The sequence below is a fragment of the Epinephelus lanceolatus genome, chromosome 16, assembly GCF_041903045.1.
Source record: "Epinephelus lanceolatus isolate andai-2023 chromosome 16, ASM4190304v1, whole genome shotgun sequence".
Taxonomy (NCBI): domain Eukaryota; kingdom Metazoa; phylum Chordata; class Actinopteri; order Perciformes; family Serranidae; genus Epinephelus; species Epinephelus lanceolatus.
In genome coordinates, this window is record NC_135749.1 from 1,180,793 (window position 1) to 1,199,543 (window position 18,751).

The 18,751-nt window shown below is 40.2% G+C and overlaps 1 protein-coding gene across 1 annotated transcript; it reads right to left on the reverse strand.

Moving 5' to 3' along the window:
- Positions 1–3,060: 3,060 nt before the first annotated feature.
- Positions 3,061–7,095, reverse strand: cart4 (cocaine- and amphetamine-regulated transcript 4). Its single transcript, XM_033637278.2, has 4 exons — positions 6,925–7,095; positions 6,682–6,844; positions 5,439–5,522; positions 3,061–3,450 (listed from the first exon to the last, which is right to left on the reverse strand). Exons 2-4 carry the CDS (start codon positions 6,820–6,822, stop codon positions 3,343–3,345), a joined length of 333 nt encoding a protein of 110 aa, XP_033493169.1. The 5' UTR covers positions 6,823–6,844; positions 6,925–7,095; the 3' UTR covers positions 3,061–3,342.
- Between the last annotated feature and the right edge of the window lie 11,656 nt (positions 7,096–18,751).

Consider the following 18,751-nt stretch of genomic DNA (forward strand, 5'->3'; position numbering starts at 1 on the left):
AAGAGAAGGATGAATAGAATTAAAAACAAGTCAGATCCACAGAAAGGACAGGAAGCAGAACTCTTGCTGATGTGCTAATTAAGATGCTATTACTAACTGACCTACTGCTAATAGACATGCCAATCAAGCTGCTAATGACAAACTGACTAGCTAATCAACCTGCTAACTATTAACTGGCCTGCTAAATGACATACAAAGTTATACTGAGCTGCTAACTGTTTAATGACTAACCCGCTAGCTTAACTGTTGCTTGCAAAATGTTAGACGAGCGGTTACGTCAGTCGGAGGCCTCCACGTGGGGAAGACAGACAGGACGCTCGGTCGGAGTTTTCTTAGAACCATATTAGAATGGTATAATTATGAGTTTTTATCTCTGGCGGAATTCACTTACATTTCAGTGTGCCATCAGCTTATTAATAGCATTTTAACCTAAACAAAGAAAAGTGTAAAATTTCCAGAAAGGTAATCAATCAATCAATCAATCAATCAAGGTAAGAAAGGTAAGTGTCACTTTAAACAATAAAGCCTGCAATTCTCTCCTCTATTACGAACATTACACACGTTAAAACTCACTGGACCAACCAACTACCTCCGCGACGCCGTCCCAAGCCTCATTCTTTTTATTTTGGTCTCTGTAACCGAACAGTGACACATTATTAAGGACTGAGTGGGCGCAAATGCAAGTAATAAACTTCTCGATATCCATTGTGGAACAAGTGTACTGTAGAAAACAAAGTTACATGGCTTGTTCTCTGGGACCCGCTTCATCGAAGCACGTCATTGGTTGTCGCCAAACCGTGTCAGAGCTCAATACCATAAAGTTTTAACTCCCCTCCTTGCTTGCTAACAGCTAACTTTTGATTGGTTTACATTTAAATAATTGTTTTATCTCTAGCATTTATATAGCGTCTCTATTTTAAGTCATTCCTTTGTCTTTTATTGTGAAGAAGTTCTGATCTAGTATTTTGCCAATTTTACTCACTAACTGACCTGCTAAATGCTAAATACCCCGCTTATCATCCAGCTAACCAGGCTACTAATCATTCTGCTAACTATTAACAGCCCGGCTATCTGCTAACTGAGCTGCCAGCTGGTTAATGACTAACTTAACTGCTAGCTAACAAAATGCTAACTGCTACCTGACCTGCAAACTGATAAACTGTTAATAGACCTGCTAAGTATTAGCCGACCCGTTTCCTGGTGGTTGAAGGGAGTTAAACCATTCATGCTTCAGCTGTTGTCGTTATGGTTTGTGTTTAATAAAGGTCGATGAGACGGCGGTGGCGTGCTGCTGCTGTCGGGTCTGTTTTCGGAGATTTTGTGTTGGCTGTGAAGAGACGAGGCCTCTGGACTGATCAGCCTCTGCGGGGGTCTAATTAGGGAGGACTGATCGATCGAGGATGATTGACAGGGAGCATCTGGTGTTGATGTCCATCTCTGTGTTGTGAAACCTATTTTTAGATTAATGTTTTCTACAGGAAACTCCTCCGACGAGCGTCTGACAGAAGGTCCAGTCAGGAAAAAGTAAATTAAGTTCTTTCTTAACTGAGTTTCTGTTGAAGTGTTTGTGGCAGATTTTATCCTGTCGTTTGTTGTATCCCCCCTCAGCCTGTGTTCCTCACACACGCCCTGGACATCTGAGCAAACCAATCACCTGATGGATGTTCGACCTGTTGTCCCTACCAAGTCCTCAAATACCGCTGTTGTGTTGGTGGACCTCGGCGTCAGAAGCTGACACACAAGGCACCCTTCAAGGCACAATGGGCGACTGTGGGGGGAAACTGGAGCACCAAGAGTAAATCACCGCTGACACAAGGAGAACATGCAAATTCCGCACAGAAGGCTCCTCTATCACGAGGTTTGAACCCCCAACCCCAGGTTTGAATTCTCTTACTGTGAGGTGTCAACGCTAACCGCTACGCTGCTAACCACTCCACCACCGTGCCACCTAGCATACTACACTAATGACAAACATCATGACATATGTCACGTGACCTGACATTACGTTAGTAACAAAAGGTTTGTTTTGTTTTTTTTTCACTGTGACCTCGTCACATGTCCACGTTTGGTCATGGACTTTCCACGTCCACATATGACGTCCAAGGTACCCTGGGTGTGTTGGTTGTTGACGTTCTGGGACGCCGTGTCAACTTCAGCCTGTTACATGCATTGTCTGTTTTCAAAATACACTTCTGTTTTCACAGGAAATGTACAGTTTGATACAGTCTCTTTCAAAATAAAAGCACTACGTCAGTACAACACCTGTGAATTTCCTTTTCTCCTTCAACAACAAAAACACATGTGGTAACGTTTAGTAAAAAAGAGCAGGGTTTGACTTTAGAATGTTACAGGAAGTGAACACTTTGGGCTTGAACTTCCGGGTAGGGGAAAACATAGCTGATGATTTTTCATGCTGTGTTTATTACCCTCTGCAGAGCCTTTCTGTCTGCTGCTGTACAGCCGACGTGAGAACGTCTCCACCAGCTGCTCATTCAGACGGTTTCTTTTTAAATGCCTCAGGAAGTGCACACATTGCTGATCTTTTGGTGTTAACAGGCTAGGTGAGGTTATCAGAGGTCAGTCACCATCTGTAAATGGCGTGAGAGCATCCGTGCTGCGCTTTCTGAAATCAGTGATGAGTTAAAACACTTCATGATTACGGGTGTGAGTGCAACAGGCCTGTCATCATTTAATTTATTTTGATATACTTTATTAATGCCCCTGAGGGGAAATTCAATTATTCAACAATAATTCATTAACACACACAGGTCTGAAAGACAGTGGTGGGTGTCTTGGGAACAGGGATGATAACCACTGATATTAGGCTTAGAACTAGCTGCTAACAGCTAACACCTGACAGCTAACTGCTAACTACCAATAGCTAACACCGAGCCGCTAACTTCTAACTACTAACATCTAACACCTAACCGCTGAGTGCTAACAGTTAATTTAACAAGCTCTGATGCTGCTGGTTTCTTGTTCTTTCTCTGATAATACTCGAATACTTTTACTGCTGATACTTGAGTACTTATGTAAATAACAAGTTGTTCGGAGTCGAGCAGCTTTATGAAGAATCTTTATTTAACAAAAATAAATGAATCTGAGGGACAGACATCGAAACCTTAAAACAAACACTTAAACATGCTGAGAGATGTCCAGGTGAGACAGCTGAGACAGGTGAGACAGGTGTGTGTGTTCCTGTTCTTCTATTCTTGTGAGGACATTGACTCTGTTTGAGCTTCATTTTTGGGGTGAAGGTCGGAGACGGGATGCTCATGTCCTCACAAGTAAAGAACTCCAAGCTGTGTGTGTGTGTGTGTGTGTGTGTGTGTATTTGTATGTTCAGTAGCAGCGCAGGAAGAAGGTGTTGCAGGCTGTTCCTCTCAGACAGTCGCACAGTCGACCGATGCGAGGTCCATGTTTCATTGCGCAGCGCTCCCCCACATCACACTGAAGAGACAGACAGACAGAATCACTTCAGACTGCATCCTCCCACAAATTTAACATGCTAACCTTATTAGCACAAGCATATGGCGTTTTACATTGTATAAATTAGCCTAGCAGCTAGCAGAGATTTCCTCTGCTCATATTTCAGCCAGGATAAATCACACACAGTGTGTGGAGGCTTTACTGTCTTCACAATTTATTGTTTCTTTTCTGTGAAATTAAAGTAAATCAAAGCTTTGTTTCCACTGAGGGAAATGGTTTCAGCTTACATAAAAAAAAGATATGTAACTACATTTTGCCGTGATGTGTAGTTAAATTTTTGGGAAGGTGCACGTCAGGCTATGGCGTAGGGTACAGCGTCACTGTGATGCAGAAGTATAAATCTAAAAAGTATGAAATTTTAACATTCAACAATTTTATGTCCTTCAGCAAGCTAGCTAAAACCGTTGGCCATTCTAATTAGCTAACAATGCTAATGATTGCTAATAAGGTAGCTAGTAACACTAGCAAGCCGTTGAATGTATGAATGTGAATAGCTACAATAACAGGTTACTGCTACATGCAGATATGAGCTAAGACTGTCAAACATACATTTTTCAAAATCATGATTAAGCACTGAATTTTGATAGTTAATCACGATCAATAGAATTTTTATATTTCAGGTTTAAAATTCCATAATTTTGCATTTGAAAACAGTTTAAGGTCATATTAACGTGATCATCTGTGAAAATGACCATGCTATTTTTCCCTTGCCAAATTTAGCCTAACTTAACGTTATTCAGCCCCTTCCTGAAAAGCTAGCATTGCATGGTCCCACTGGATTTATTAGGTCAACTAGTTTCATATGATACCAGTATCTTCAATCTGGCTTTAAAATGAGTAAAAAGAAAAAAAAAGCAAGCAAACAAGTAAATGACCCCACAAATTTACCAAAAAAGTAAAAAGAGAAAATTAAAAGCAAGAAAATTAGTTACAAAAAAGAAAAAAAAAGGCCCCAAAATTTGCAAAAAAAAAAGTTAAAAACAAACAAACAGGAAAATAAAGAAATTCTAAATTTATATTTTTTTGAGAATTTGCTGTTCATTGCCTTTTTTTCACGTTTTGAAAGATCTTTTAATAGACCTTTTAAAAAAAAAGAAAAAAAAAGAATAAGATCATTTTTGTTTAACCAGAAACAGCCCTGACATCACCATCACCAAACCCACCAGATTACATTTCAATAAACAGTGATTTTAGCGTGTATAAAGGCAGCATGTTTTTCCATCTAACTGGGTGATTTAAGGGTCAGTTTCAACCAAACTAGAGCTAGTGATGATTGGAATAGTAGAAAGATGAAATGAGATAGCTTTTGTACATTTTATTTTGTTTCTGTCGACTCTGAATGAAGTGTGTTTTACGCTGATAAAATTATGGTTTATTTAAACGGAGTCTGGTGGGACTGAAGACGGTGATTTCGGGGCTGTTTCTGGTTAAACACAAAGCTCTATCTCTCTATCTCTGGATCCTTTCCATAACGTTGCCAGACACTATTAAAACAATCTGAGCCTGTCAGTGACAAAAACAAACACTTTTAAAGGACGTACATTGAGGGTGCACAATTGCCCCATATGGTTACATTGCAGCCTGTTTCGCAGCTGCTGTCCACTCGATACAACAAAAAATTGTTGTTCTTCTTACTCACACACACACACACACACACGCACACACACACACACACGAGGGAGTTTAGAATGAAAAATACCAAAGTCACCCTTTAATACATGTGCTGAGGGTAAATGAAGACATCTCACCAGACTGAACTTATCCATGAAACCAGGGTGAAAATATGAATAACCGACACACAGAGCAGCAGCTGACATTAAAGTGTGATCAGTATCTCATCAACACACACACACACACACACACACACACACACAGCACAAAAAGCAAATAAATAAATCAAATCACATGATGGTGACAGTGTTTGATTGATTGACAGCTCATGTTCTCACCCGGGGGATGACGCTGGCTTTCTTCTCCACGGAGAGACCGACGCTGCTGTCGGCTTCATCCAGGAGACCCTGCAGAGCTTCAGCCTTATTTTCATAAGGTAAAAAAAAAAAGAAAAAAGCCCGTATTATTAAATTTTTCAGTGATATTCATTCTAATTCATTCTTACACATTTAAGGCAGCATTGCAGTGTAGCATCAGCTTTTCCAAATACTCCAAAATATTCCATGTCATTCAGACATTAATGTTATTATTCACTGTTTAAAGCCAGCATTGCAGTGTAGCGATTTTTTAGACGAAAATATTTCGAATTTTTTTTTGACTAAAACATTTCAAATTTCCATTGACTGAAACGTTTTGAATTATTTTGAAATTTTCTGTAGTTGTAGAAAACAAATTGTCAAAATGAAATTTTTATAAAACCTGTGACCTTGATTCTAATGTCTGATACATGAATTAGCCTCTCTGGATTACTATAAAGAGAAAAAACTGACAGAAAACATCAGGACTAAAAGTCGACTAAAACATTTTGAATTTCTGTCAATTATTCCACATCATTCAGACATTAATGGTGTTATTCAACATTTGAAGCCAGCATTGCTGTGTAGTGTCAGCTTTTCAAAAACCTTGAAATATTCTACAGTATTGTCATCATTCAGCTTTTTAATGACATTTATACTAATTAAGCCCAGTTACACTTTTCCAACTATTCCTACGACTTCACTGTCTTCTTACAAATTTAAGGCTGAAATGTCTCAAAAAGATTCAGAAAATTGTTTTAAAGAGGGGGACTACATTGATCATTATTATTCTAAAATTCTGTAACACAGATTTTTTTAAATACATTTTAAGCACCTTCTCCAGGTTATTTCCTTGTTTGTTTGTTTGTTTTTAATTTTCTTTCCTTTTTTTTAATTACTAATTTTCTTGTTTTTAATTTTCTCTTTTCACAAATGTCTTGCAATTTTTGAGGTCATTTCTTCTTTTGCTGCTCATTGCCATCTACACGTGTTTTTGAAAAAAATCGAAACAATTTGCTGTCAGGTTTTAAAGAGTTGATTTGTTCAAATTGTAGCATCATTTATTATTTTTTTAAACACAAATTTATATAAAATATTTTATATAATATATTATATAAAAACAAAAATAGCTATAAATGAAATAATGATAAATGGAAAGTTCCAAATTTCATTTCAGAATAAAAACTAGAGATGCAGAGATCCTGCGTGCGGACAGACGACTCACCAGCTCTTTAGTTGTGAGTCCGAGGACTGGTTCGTCTGGTGCAGACGGCAGCTGGTTGTCGGCTGACCTCTGACCCTGACAGAGGGATGTCAGCACGGACAGACAGACGGACAGGTAGACCGCGGCGCGTACGCTCTCCATCGCCAAAAATAATTTCAAAAATCTAAAAAATGGAAACACAGAAAATTATAAACTCTTCCGAAGATATTTTATTTAAAATTGTACGGATAGATGTGAACTCACGATTTAAGATCCCACAGGAAATATTTACTTCCTCTTCTTCTCTGGTGTCCAAAAGCTTTTCTCCTCCAGCAGCTTTTTTTTCTCTCTCGGTTAAACTGTTTCTCTCCTGGTGAGATCCTCTTCTTCCTCTCCGTCCTCCTCCTCACATGTGCTGTGCACTTCGTCCTCCCTCCTGTATTTATACCGCTCTCCTCCTCCTGCTGTCACATTTTATTCATGTATTCAGAGCATCAGATAAAACTGCGCCGACGTGTTTGTCTGTGATTGATGATGCGTCTGTGTGGTTAATATTTAAGAGGTGGATGTTTACGTAAAAAAAAAGAAAGGACACCCTGCGGACCTGTGTGTGGATGTACAGAGGTCAAAGGTCAGATGGTGACTCACAGCTGAAGGTGAGATGGGACGAACTGTCAGGCCATCGTGTCCAGGTTTCTTTTCTTTTAATGATTGCAATGAGACAAAACACTAGATACTTTATTCTATGGATTTTCATTCAATATGTGTCCATTTGTGGCCGTTTTCATTGTGTCCATGGCAGTTTCGCATCTCTTTGTGGTTGTTTTGTGTCTCTGTAGTTCTTTTGTGTCTCTGTAGTTGTTTTATGTCTCTTTGTGGTTGTTTTGTGTCTCTTTGTAGTTGTTTTGTGTCTCTTTGTGGTTGTTTTGTGTCTCTTGTGGTTGTTTTGTGTCTCTTGTGGTTATTTTGCATCTTTGTAGTTGTTTTGTGTCTCTTTGTGGTTGTTTTGTGTCTCTCTGTAGTTGTTTTGTGTCTCTTGTGGTTGTTTTGTGTCTCTTTGTGGTTGTTTTGTGTCTCTTGTGGTTGTTTTGTGTCTCTTTGTGGTTGTTTTGTGTCTCTTGTGGTTGTTTTGTGTCTCTGTGGTTGTTTTGTGTCTCTTTGTAGTTTTTTTGTGTCTCTTTGTGGTTGTTTTGTGTGTCTGTCGTTGTTTTGTGTCTCTTTGTAGTTGTTTTGTGTCTCTTGTGGTTGTTTTGTGTCTCTGTAGTTGTTTTGTGTCTCTTTGTAGTTGTTTTGTGTCTCTTTGTGGTTGTTTTGTGTCTCTTTGTGTCCACAAACTGTCATCGTTTTAAAAGCTAGTTTGAGCAGGCAAATTCTACTTTCCATTTTTCATTCATACCAGCAGAGTGGCTTCAGTCTGTCCACGTGCCTCTGGGTTTAGAATCAGTCAGTCAGCTGATGGAAACAATGATTTACATTGACGTCACCTGCTGATGTAAAAACCGAACAACATGTCGAAAGTGTAACGACTGCAGGAACTCCTCAGAGGATCAGACTGACTCATCAACAGCTTGTTTCTCCACCTGCTCATTAAACTACAGCTGCTTCCTGTCAGAGGTCAGAGGTCAGCCGCTCTGATGACTCCATATCATTTAAGACTTCTCCCATCATCCACCTGAGCAGGAGACAACAGGTCTGATCCGCCCGGCTGACCTCAGATCAGGGAGGTGTTAAATGATGACGCAGGAGGACAAACTGTTTTTGCCCTTTTCTTTGTCTGATCTGCATCGTCAGGCGACTCGTTCAGAGACAGGTCGGTCTCTGCTGCTTTCATCTCGACTCTCATTAATGGCTAAATGTCAAACAGCAGCCACAGCCTTTCACTGACCACTGAAAACCTTGTATCTACACGTCTATAAAGTGACACAAGCTAAATTAAAAAGCATGAAATACTTAAATATAATCAAGTAAAGTTTGTGTCACTCAGAAGGTTATTGACCTCCACAGACAGGCCTTACTGAAAATGAATATTATCGTAGTAAAATGGACACTCGTAACACAGGAGAGTTGTTTTATTTGCAGCATCTTAAAAAAAACAAAACTAAAAAACAAGCAGAAAAAAAAGAAAATAATACAGAATTTTTTTTGAAGAATACAGAAAAAATAGAAAAAAAACTAAAGACCCTGCCCAAAAACCAGACAAATCAAGAAAAAATGGAAAAATTAATAAAAAAAATTGAAAAAATATAGCCATAAACAGAAAAATAAAGGAAAAATAAGAAAACAGGAAATGAGAGAAAATACAGAACAAATTAGAAAAAAATTCAGAAAAAAACAAAATACACTAAAACTTGGAAAAAATAGAAAACTACAGAGAAGATTGAAAAAATGAGAAAAAAGTTACAGAAAATTTCAGAGAAATGTAGAAAAAATACAAACAGAAACAGAAAGATACATGAAAATGAGAAAGATCATAAAAATGGTAGCTGGTGAGCAGAAATTGTCTCTATTTGCAGACGACGTAATGGTGTACCTAAACAACCCACACAATCTCTGTCAGTCTTGATGTTCTTTTTAACAGAGTACGGATCATACTCGGGAAACAAGCTTAATGTCCAATTTTCAGTCAATACCTGTAGACGATGCAGACAAAGTTTGAGGAATGGGACAGATTATTTTCTAGATACATATGGGGAGGGAAAAAACTAGAGTAAGGTACAAAACTTTACAGTTACCAAAATCTAAAGGGGGTTTAGCACTTCCACACCTGATCAACTATAATAAGGCAGCTCAGCTGAGACCCCTAATTGGCTGGTGCACTCCTAACTATGAGGCTAGATGGAAAGAAACTGAGCAAACAATGGGAAAAGGAATACCAGTTAATGCAATAATTGTTGACCCCTCACTATCCACCCAGCTCCTAGACAGTAATAACCTGTGGATTAACAGTTCATTACAAACATGGAATGAAACACTTAAACACTTTCACTTAAGGACGGTAGCAGATATTTTAAGATGGTTTGCATTCGACCCAGAATTCGTACCTCGTAAACACAACAAAAGATTTAAAGATTGGATCTCCAGTGGGCTAACAGCACACTGTACTCTCATGAAGCAAGGTGTTACAAGGAACTTCCAAGAGCTTAAGAATAAATTTAACTGGGAAAAACCGGGAAACTGGGACCTTTTTAGATATTTACAGATTAGTGATTACAACAATAAAAAAACAAACAAAAAAATAAAACAAAATATGGCCACACAAAATTAACTACTCCAAATATTTATTAGAGCATATGAGAATGAACCTTATAAAAAGGTCATTTGGAAATTCTATTTAAGTAAGTTTTAAGTAACAACTAAACAAGGAAAATACATTTTGAGTTAAAACAAGGTGGGAAACTGAGGGAAACCTGACTATCACACAAGGGGAATGGGAAGAGATACTTAGACAACAATGGAAAACGACAAGCTCTCCATCCTGGAGAGAATTTGGTTGGAAGAATGTCATGCGTTACTCTTGTCCTGCCCAGAATAAAACGTTTATAAACCAAATGGACTGTTTGTGTGGGAATAAAGCAGCAAATAACTTTCATATCTTCTGGGGCTGCCCTTTGGCTGCTCCCTTTGGACTAAAATTCATGGCATTCTAGAACTGATGAACTGATGTATGTGATTAGTCTGAAAGAAGTCGAATGGAGAAAAAAGGATAAATATCTGCTGAGAACACTATTGGTGGCATGCAAGAAATCCTTAACCAAGAAATGGCTGAAAAAAGAATTGCCTAGTGTTGATGAATGGATTGATTTGGTTCATAATATCTATGTAATGGAGAGATTGACTTTCAGTCTGAGAACCCAGAAGGACATTTTTATTGAGAACTGGACAAAATGGTTGGTTTATGTCTCAAACATTAACCCTGACTTAGTAATTTTTTAGGTTTTTATTTATGTCATGTTATGTTTATCTTTTTTCGTTTTCTGCTTACAGTCTTCATGTTCAGTTGGTTCTGGATTTCGTTAACATTTTATACTGCTCATTAAAACCAATAAAAACCATTAACAGCTAAATGTCAAGCAGCAGCCGCAGCCTTTCACTGACCACTGAAAACCTCATATCTCCACGTCTGTAAATAAATTTGAATAAATTAAAAAGTAAAAAATACTTTAAAAAACATATTGTCATTATGTTCAGAGACAGATTAAAATCAGGACGTTGTTGTATGAGCCGCTCGTGTTTCTGCCCTTTATTTTAAATATTTGACTTGTCGTAGATGTGCAGGTCACTTCTCTCCGAATAAACAGCCGAAGATAAATCTCTAGTCGCAGACGTCAAAGAGTGACTCGACAGTCGAGGCTGAAGATGACATCACACACACGTTGTTTTTCACAGAGACCAGAGGAGGACGAGGTTGTCCCTGTAACCTTTCAGCTTCAGTGACCTTCAGAAGAGAAATGATACTGCAGCACTTCAGACAGGCTGGGGAGGGGGGGGGGGGGGGGGGGGGGTCAGAAAGTTTGAAGTAAAAAAAACAAAGTCCAGATTTGAAATAACACGTAGAAGAAAGTCATTCTGATGAATCATTATGGTGTTTATCAAACATGATGTGTTGAAAGAAATCCAACAGTAATTCTGCTTTACAGTTTCTGGCTGCGATCAATACTAAATAGTAAACTAATATTAATACTTAAATAGTAAACATGTTGGTAACTGCTAACTGGCATGCTAACTGCTGACTGACATGCTAACTGCTGACTGACATGCTAACTGCTGACCAACATGCTAACTGCTGACTGACATGCTAACTGCTGACTGACATGCTAACTGCAGACCCACATGCTAACTGCTGACCAACATGCTAACTGCTGACCCACATGCTAACTGCTGACCAACATGCTAACTGCTAACTGACATGCTAACTGCTGACCAACATGCTAACTGCTAACTGACATGCTAACTGCTGACCAACATGCTAACTGCTAACTGACATGCTAACTGCAGACCCACATGCTAACTGCTGACCAACATGCTAACTGCTGACCAACATGCTAACTGCTGACCCACATGCTAACTGCTGACCAACATGCTAACTGCTAACTGACATGCTAACTGCTGACCAACATGCTAACTGCTAACTGACATGCTAACTGCTGACTGACATGCTAACTAAATCAGAGAAAATATTTCCATCACCTCAGAAGAGTGTTTCAGTGTGTGTGTGTGTTATGATGCACTGTGTGTGTTATGATGCGTTTTGTGTGTGTGTGTGTGTGTGTGTGTGTGTTATTATGCGTGTGTGTTATGATACACTGTGTGTGTGTTTTATTATGCATTGTGTGTGTGTTATGTGTGTGTGTGTTATGATGCGCTGTGTGTGTTATGATATGTGTGTGTGTTATGTGTGCGTGTGTGTTATGATGCACTGTGTGTGTTATGATGTGTGTGTGTTATGATGCGCTGTGTGTGTTATGATGTGTGTGTGTGTTATGATGCACTGTGTGTGTTATGATGTGTGTGTGTGTTATGATGCACTGTGTGTGTTATTATGCGCTGTGTGTGTTATGATGTGTGTGTGTGTTATGATGCACTGTGTGTGTTATGTTATGTGTGTGTGTTATGATTCCTTTTGTGTGTGTGTGTGTGTGTGTGTGTGTATGTGTGTGTGAGTGTTATCTGCTGACAGCAGAGAGCTCCACTGAAGGTCACAGACTGAGACCAAGTCAAAAACATTTAACACCAACTGACATCAAATGCGCCTTTCATCTTCCTCGTGTGTGTGTGTGTGTGTGTGTGTGTTTGTGTGTGTGTGTGTGTGTGTGTTTGTATGTATGTGAAATTCATGTCATAGCACAGGCTGTAGGCGGCGCTACACTGTATGTTAATTTAAATAGATTTTTGCACCAAACCATGCCAACTGTTTGTTGGTACAGTTAAAACCCATAAATTAGCATGTTTGTCAGCAGTTAGCATGTTGGTCAGCAGTTAGCATGTTGGTCAGCAGCTAGCATGTTGGTCAGCAATTAGCATGTTGGTCAGCAGTTAGCATGTTGGTCAGCAGTTAGCATGTTTGTTAGCAGTTAGCATGTGGGTCAACAGCTAGTATGTTGGTCAGCAGTTAGCATGTTTGTCAACAGCTAGCATATGGGTCAGCAATTAACATGTTGGTCAACAGCTAGCATGTTGGTCAGCAGTTAGCATGTTTGTCAACAGCTAGCATGTGGGTCAGCAGTTAGCATGTTTGTCAGCAGCTAGCATGTGGGTCAGCAGTTAGCATGTTGGTCAGCAGCTAGCATGTTGGTCAGCAATTAGCATGTTGGTCAGCGGTTAGCATGTTTGTTAGCAGTTAGCATGTGGGTCAACAGCTAGTATGTTGGTCAGCAGTTAGCATGTGGGTCAGCAATTAGCATGTTGGTCAGCAGTTAGCATGTCAGTCAGCAGTTAGCATGTCAGTCAGCAGTTAGCATGTTTGTCAGCAATTAGCATGTTTGTCAGCAGCTAGCATGTGGGTCAGCAGTTAGCATGTTTGTCAGCAATTAACATGTTGGTCAACAGCTAGTTTAAGTTTATTTCCTTTATTAATCCCCCTGAGGGGAAATTCAGTGTTTTCACTCTTGCTTGTCAATTACACACAGGTCCGAAATACACACACATGCACAAACAGGACCTATACATGCACAAAGTGGAGAGATGTCAGAGTGAGGGGGCTGCCCTTGGTGAGGCGCTCCGAGCGGTTAGGGGGTTCGGTGCCTTGCTCAAGGGCACCTCGGCAGTGCCCAGGAGGTGAACTGGCACCTCTCCAGCTCCATAATTTGGTCCGGACGGGGACTCGAACAGACGACCCTCCGGTTCCCAACCCAAGTCCCTATGGACTGAGCTTGGTCAACAGTTAGCATGTGGGTCAGCAGTTAGCATGTCATCACATTTGTTCACAGGTCAATCAATCAATTTTATTTATAAAGCCCAATATCACAAATCACAATTTGCCTCACAGGGCTTTACAGCATACAACATCCCTCTGTCCTTATGACCCTCACAGCTGATCAGGAAAAACTCCCCAAAAAACCCTTGAACGGGGAAAAATAGTAGAAAGCTCAGGAAGAGCAACTGAGGAGGGATCCCTCTTCCAGGACGGACAGACGTGCAATAGATGTCGTACAGAACAGATCAACATGATAAATTAACAGTAATCCGTATGGCAGGTGATGTCATAGTTATGACATCATCCCTTCAGAGAGTGAAACGAGCTGCAGTTTTTTATCTGTGTAGAGAAGAGGAGTTTTTTCTGCTGACACTCCTCGGTTTAGATTAATAGTCATATTCTCAGATTCATCTTCATCACTGTCGCACACACATTTGTCTCCTTCCTGGGTTCAGACAAGAAAAACACTAAGCAAACAAAATGAAAACCATCCTGCTGAGGTGAACCGGCCGACCAGCAGTTAGCGGTTCAGTCACTTCCTGTCGTGCAGATTCCTCCTGGACTGAAATAAACGTTAGAGCCCTGAGGCGTCCGTCACTTCCTCCTCACGGCTCCCGTCAACACTCCCCGTGAGTTGGTGACACTGTCAGGGTTCGTGTTCAATGACCGACACCTCAGATCACAATCAAAACTCGGCACACACCAACCAACACCAGAAATAACTGTGCAACCCCCCAGGGCGTCCTGCCGATGCAGTCACTGTCCCCACATGGACATATGAAGATTCACAACAGGAGCTCCTCCATCTTAGGTCTGAGTTCAGACGCTGATGATGTCCCAACCTTAAACATTCATATTTATTTATTTTTATTCTATTTTATTTTCAATTATCTTATTTTTATTATCTCCACATTGTGTTTGTATCACTAAATAATAAATGACAATGAAGTGCATTATTTTATTTTTATTTACTTGATGTGTGTGTGTGTGTGTGTGTGTGTCTTTGTACTTGTTCATGCAGCACAGTGAGGACCAAACATACTTTAACCACACAGTGAGGACATTTTTGCAAAGTGAGAACATTTTGGCCGGTCCTCACTTTATCAAAGGCCTGTTTGAGGGTAATGACTTGGTTTTAGGGTTAAGCCTTAGATATACTTGCTGTTAACTACGCGTTTGTGTACGCATGACGTCTGCATCACGTATCCTGCGTCCATTCGGAGCGTCAGTTGTGCACGTCCTCAGAAATTAACGCTACGCGTCCGCAAGATGCAATGCACACATGACCGATAGGGGCAGTGTAGGGGAAGAATTCAGTGACAGGGTCACAGGTTAGGAGATATGTCACCAGCAACAACAATGGCGGAAAGTTTTGAGGACAAGCTCATCAATCAAGTCCGCAACTACCCCCATCTGTATGATGTGTCGTTGCCACTGCACAGCGACAAACATGCCTGCAACAACAGCTGGCAACAGATAAGTGTAGTTCTGGAAGTCTACGTCGAAACATGCCTCCAAAAATGGCAACAGACTCGAGACCGCTACGTACAAGCACGGCGGAAGATGATGGAAAAAAGGAGTGGGGACGATGCCGACGGCGTGTTTTGCCCACCAGTCGTCAGACGCCTGAGCTGTCTGAGTAATTTTATCAGTCACCAGTCCACTGAGACCAATTTTCCTCAAAACAGTGCGGTAAGTGTTTTACATCTTGCTAGCTTGCGATTGACATAGCATAGCTAATGCTAACAGCAAGTGGTTTTGAGCTTAGTATACATGTCAAATATAAGTGCCAGGTGTTAACATATGACGTTTGTTCTAGATGCCAAATGAAGAGGATCTTGGTAGTGCCTCAGCGAGCCCTACATATGATCCTGTGGCTTCACCTGGCCCGACTGCCTCAGCATCTGAGCCCTCACCTGATCCCTGCTCAGAACCCTCACCCTCTCCCGGGCCACCTACAGCGCAGAAGAAGAAGAAGAAGAAGAAGAAGAAGAAGAAAAAGAAGAAGAAGAAGAAGAAGAAGAGGAAGAAGAAGAAGAAGAAGAAGAGGAAGAAGAAGAAGAAGAGAGCCTAGGAAATAGACACTGTTGATGCTGTCCTCCTCCACAGGCTGGAAGAGATAAGAGATCAGAACCGTGGCAAACAGAATATTTACAGCAGCTTCTTCTTGTTTCTTCAGGAGCTGCCCCCTCAAGATGCCAAAAGACTGATGAAGGAGATAAAGCAACTTATGCAATGTTATGAACAGACATAAGCATTGTTTATCTTCATGCAGTGTTGTTTTGTACTGTTAATTTGAGTTTGTTTGATGTTACAGGGTCGTTTCATTGCACTACTATGCCACCTCTGCTAGTTTTAATAGTCACTTTTGAGTCCAAAGGTCAGACACTGTTGCTCTTATGTTGTTGTTATTGTTAACACGTGTTGTTATTAAGTTAAGCTGCCTACCTACTGAATGTGAAAAGGATTTGTAGCACCTTGCTTTTTATTTATTTTTTTTAAAAAATGTGTAAATATGAAATTAAGCACTTTATTGTCTCAGGTGAACCAATGAATGTGGTTTTAATCTTTAATCTTTTAATCTGTGTACTGTTTACATATAGAAAAATACTGATAAATAAATGTAACATTTTGTATTATCTTGTCATCAACTTCTTTTTATATGCAGTGATGCTACTTTGTTAAACAACAACTTAGTTTTCCTACAATACTGTAGTTCAATATAAGCTTCATATAAGCAGGTGAATTTCCAGCAATCTAGTAGTCAGTAGTATTAGTATAACCATCTGTACCATGCAAACACAATGTCATACACTGAGAAGGAAGACTCATTTATTAGACTTAGAGTGACATCTTCTCTATATTAATACAAAAACAATACTCAATGCGTTCAATATAATACTATTGCAGACTCTGAACTGTTCTGTGCTACATGTAACTGAGTGAAATGATTAGCTTAAACACTGGTGAATAAATGGGGATGTAACTTTAAAGCAATAGTTCACCCAAAAATGACAGTTCACTCAACATCTCCTCCCCCCTGTGCTGATGTGAGGATGGGTGAAGATATCCAGTTCACAAAACACTCCTGGAGTCTCAGCAGAAAACAGCCTTGCAGCCAAATCCAGTATAATTAGAGTGACCGGTGACCACGTTTTTCATTTTTGGGTGAACTATCGCTTTAAAATAAATTGTATCAGCCTGAAATGAACATTTCTACCAATATGACAGGGTAATAAGTTGATGCTTGAAACAACATTGAACCCTGAACTCAAAAAATATATACACCACAAACAGACCACTACTGTGCTAACGTAGTGTGCCTCGCTGGAGGACAATGAAATGCCACCCTCCCTGCATCTGTCTGGAAGTAGCTCCTCAGGCCGTTCCACATCTCAATGCCAAGTCGTGTTGCCCGGTCAGCAGTGAGCCGTCCTGGGTCAAGGAGGTTTGTGTCTCCCTCCACAACTTGCCTCCATTCTCCCTGGACATCCCCTTCATCCACCAAGGTGCTGCTGATGTACCTTACAGTGTCTGCCTGGAGTTGGTCGATGCCACAGAGGTAACTGTGTAGACCCACACATGCCTTTGTGATGTCTTCGGCGGTCTCAACAGAACACTCCATGGCCTTCCCGAACACTCTCCACCTTGCAGCCAAAATGCCAAAGGCATTTTTAACCACATGCCTTGCTCTGGAGTGGCAGTAGTTGTAGACCTGCTGTTCAGCCGTGAGGTTGGTCCCTGTTATACAGATAATGAATAGTGATGAGATTGCATTTATTCATTTCAAGCCTAATAAAATTATATTATACTATAATATTATTATTATAGTATGTCAATACCTTAACAAGGAATGACACACATGATAATATTGCACAGTTATTTCATTAATCCCCTTTACATGTCATACTCAGTGCTGGAATATAACTAAGTACATTCACTCAAGTACTTAACTACAATTATGTGGTGTTAGTACTTCATTTGAGTATTTTCATTTTCTATTACTTTGTACTTATACTCTACAACATTTTGAAGGCAAATATAGTACTTTTTATGCCACAACATTTATTTGGTAACTTTAATTAATTCAACAGAGATTCAGTATAAACATTAATTAAAATGAAGCCAACCATTACAGACCACAATATTACAGTATAGTGGATTAAACACATTAATGCATTAGTAATTATATTTCAGTAATTCACAATAATTTCATTATTCTGAAATGGGTCATTCTGCCCTTTTGCTTTTGGCACTTCAAATATATTTACTATACTTTTTACTCAAGGAAGGTTTTGAATGCAGTACAGTGCAGTTTCTCCACCACTGCTCATACTTCATGTATGAGTGTAATACACACTCACCTGAATATGGTCGCATCAGATTGACCTTCAGTGAAAGGCTTCATCTACGACGAAGACAGAGGGGCTCAGGACATCACTCCCAGGCAGAGCGGATGGAGGAGGCAGGGGAAGCTTGCCCTGGATAAGCTGGGATCCAAAGGCACATCTTGAAAACACCCCAGCATCACTGTCGCTGCCGTATGCTCCGATGTCCACAACTGTGAACCTGTACCTGGCATCACACACAGCCATCAGGATGAAGCTGAAGTACCCCTTGTAGTTGTAAAAGCAGCTCCCACTGTTGGCCAGGGCATGGACTCTGATGTGCCATCTACTGCTCCAACACAGTTGGGGAAGTTCCACATAGAGTTGAAATCCCTTTGTATTAACTTCCACTGGTCTTTGCTAGGGAACGCCAAAACATAATTTTTGAGAGCTGTCCAGATAGCTCTGCACACCTCCCGGACTATACGCCCAACTGTCGCTGATCCCAGTTTGTAGCTCGCTGCCAAGGCTTGGTAACTGATGCCAGTTGTTAAAAAGCGAAGGGTGACAGCAAGCCGCTCTGCTGGACTGACTGGCTCGGTGTGTGTATTGTGGTGCGTTATCAGTGGGGTAATCCAATTCAGTAAATCATCAAACGCTCTGGTGGACATACGAAAATATTGATGGTGTTTCTCGTCGTCAATATCTCACATCGGCAAAACAATAGAAAAAAACTCCCCATTTTCATGCCGTGCTTCATTAGTGGTTGCACATACCATCTACGATCACGTCGCTGTCGTTTTTTCTGCCTTAATCTCAGAATCAACCAGATTCCAATCTCCTCAACTGT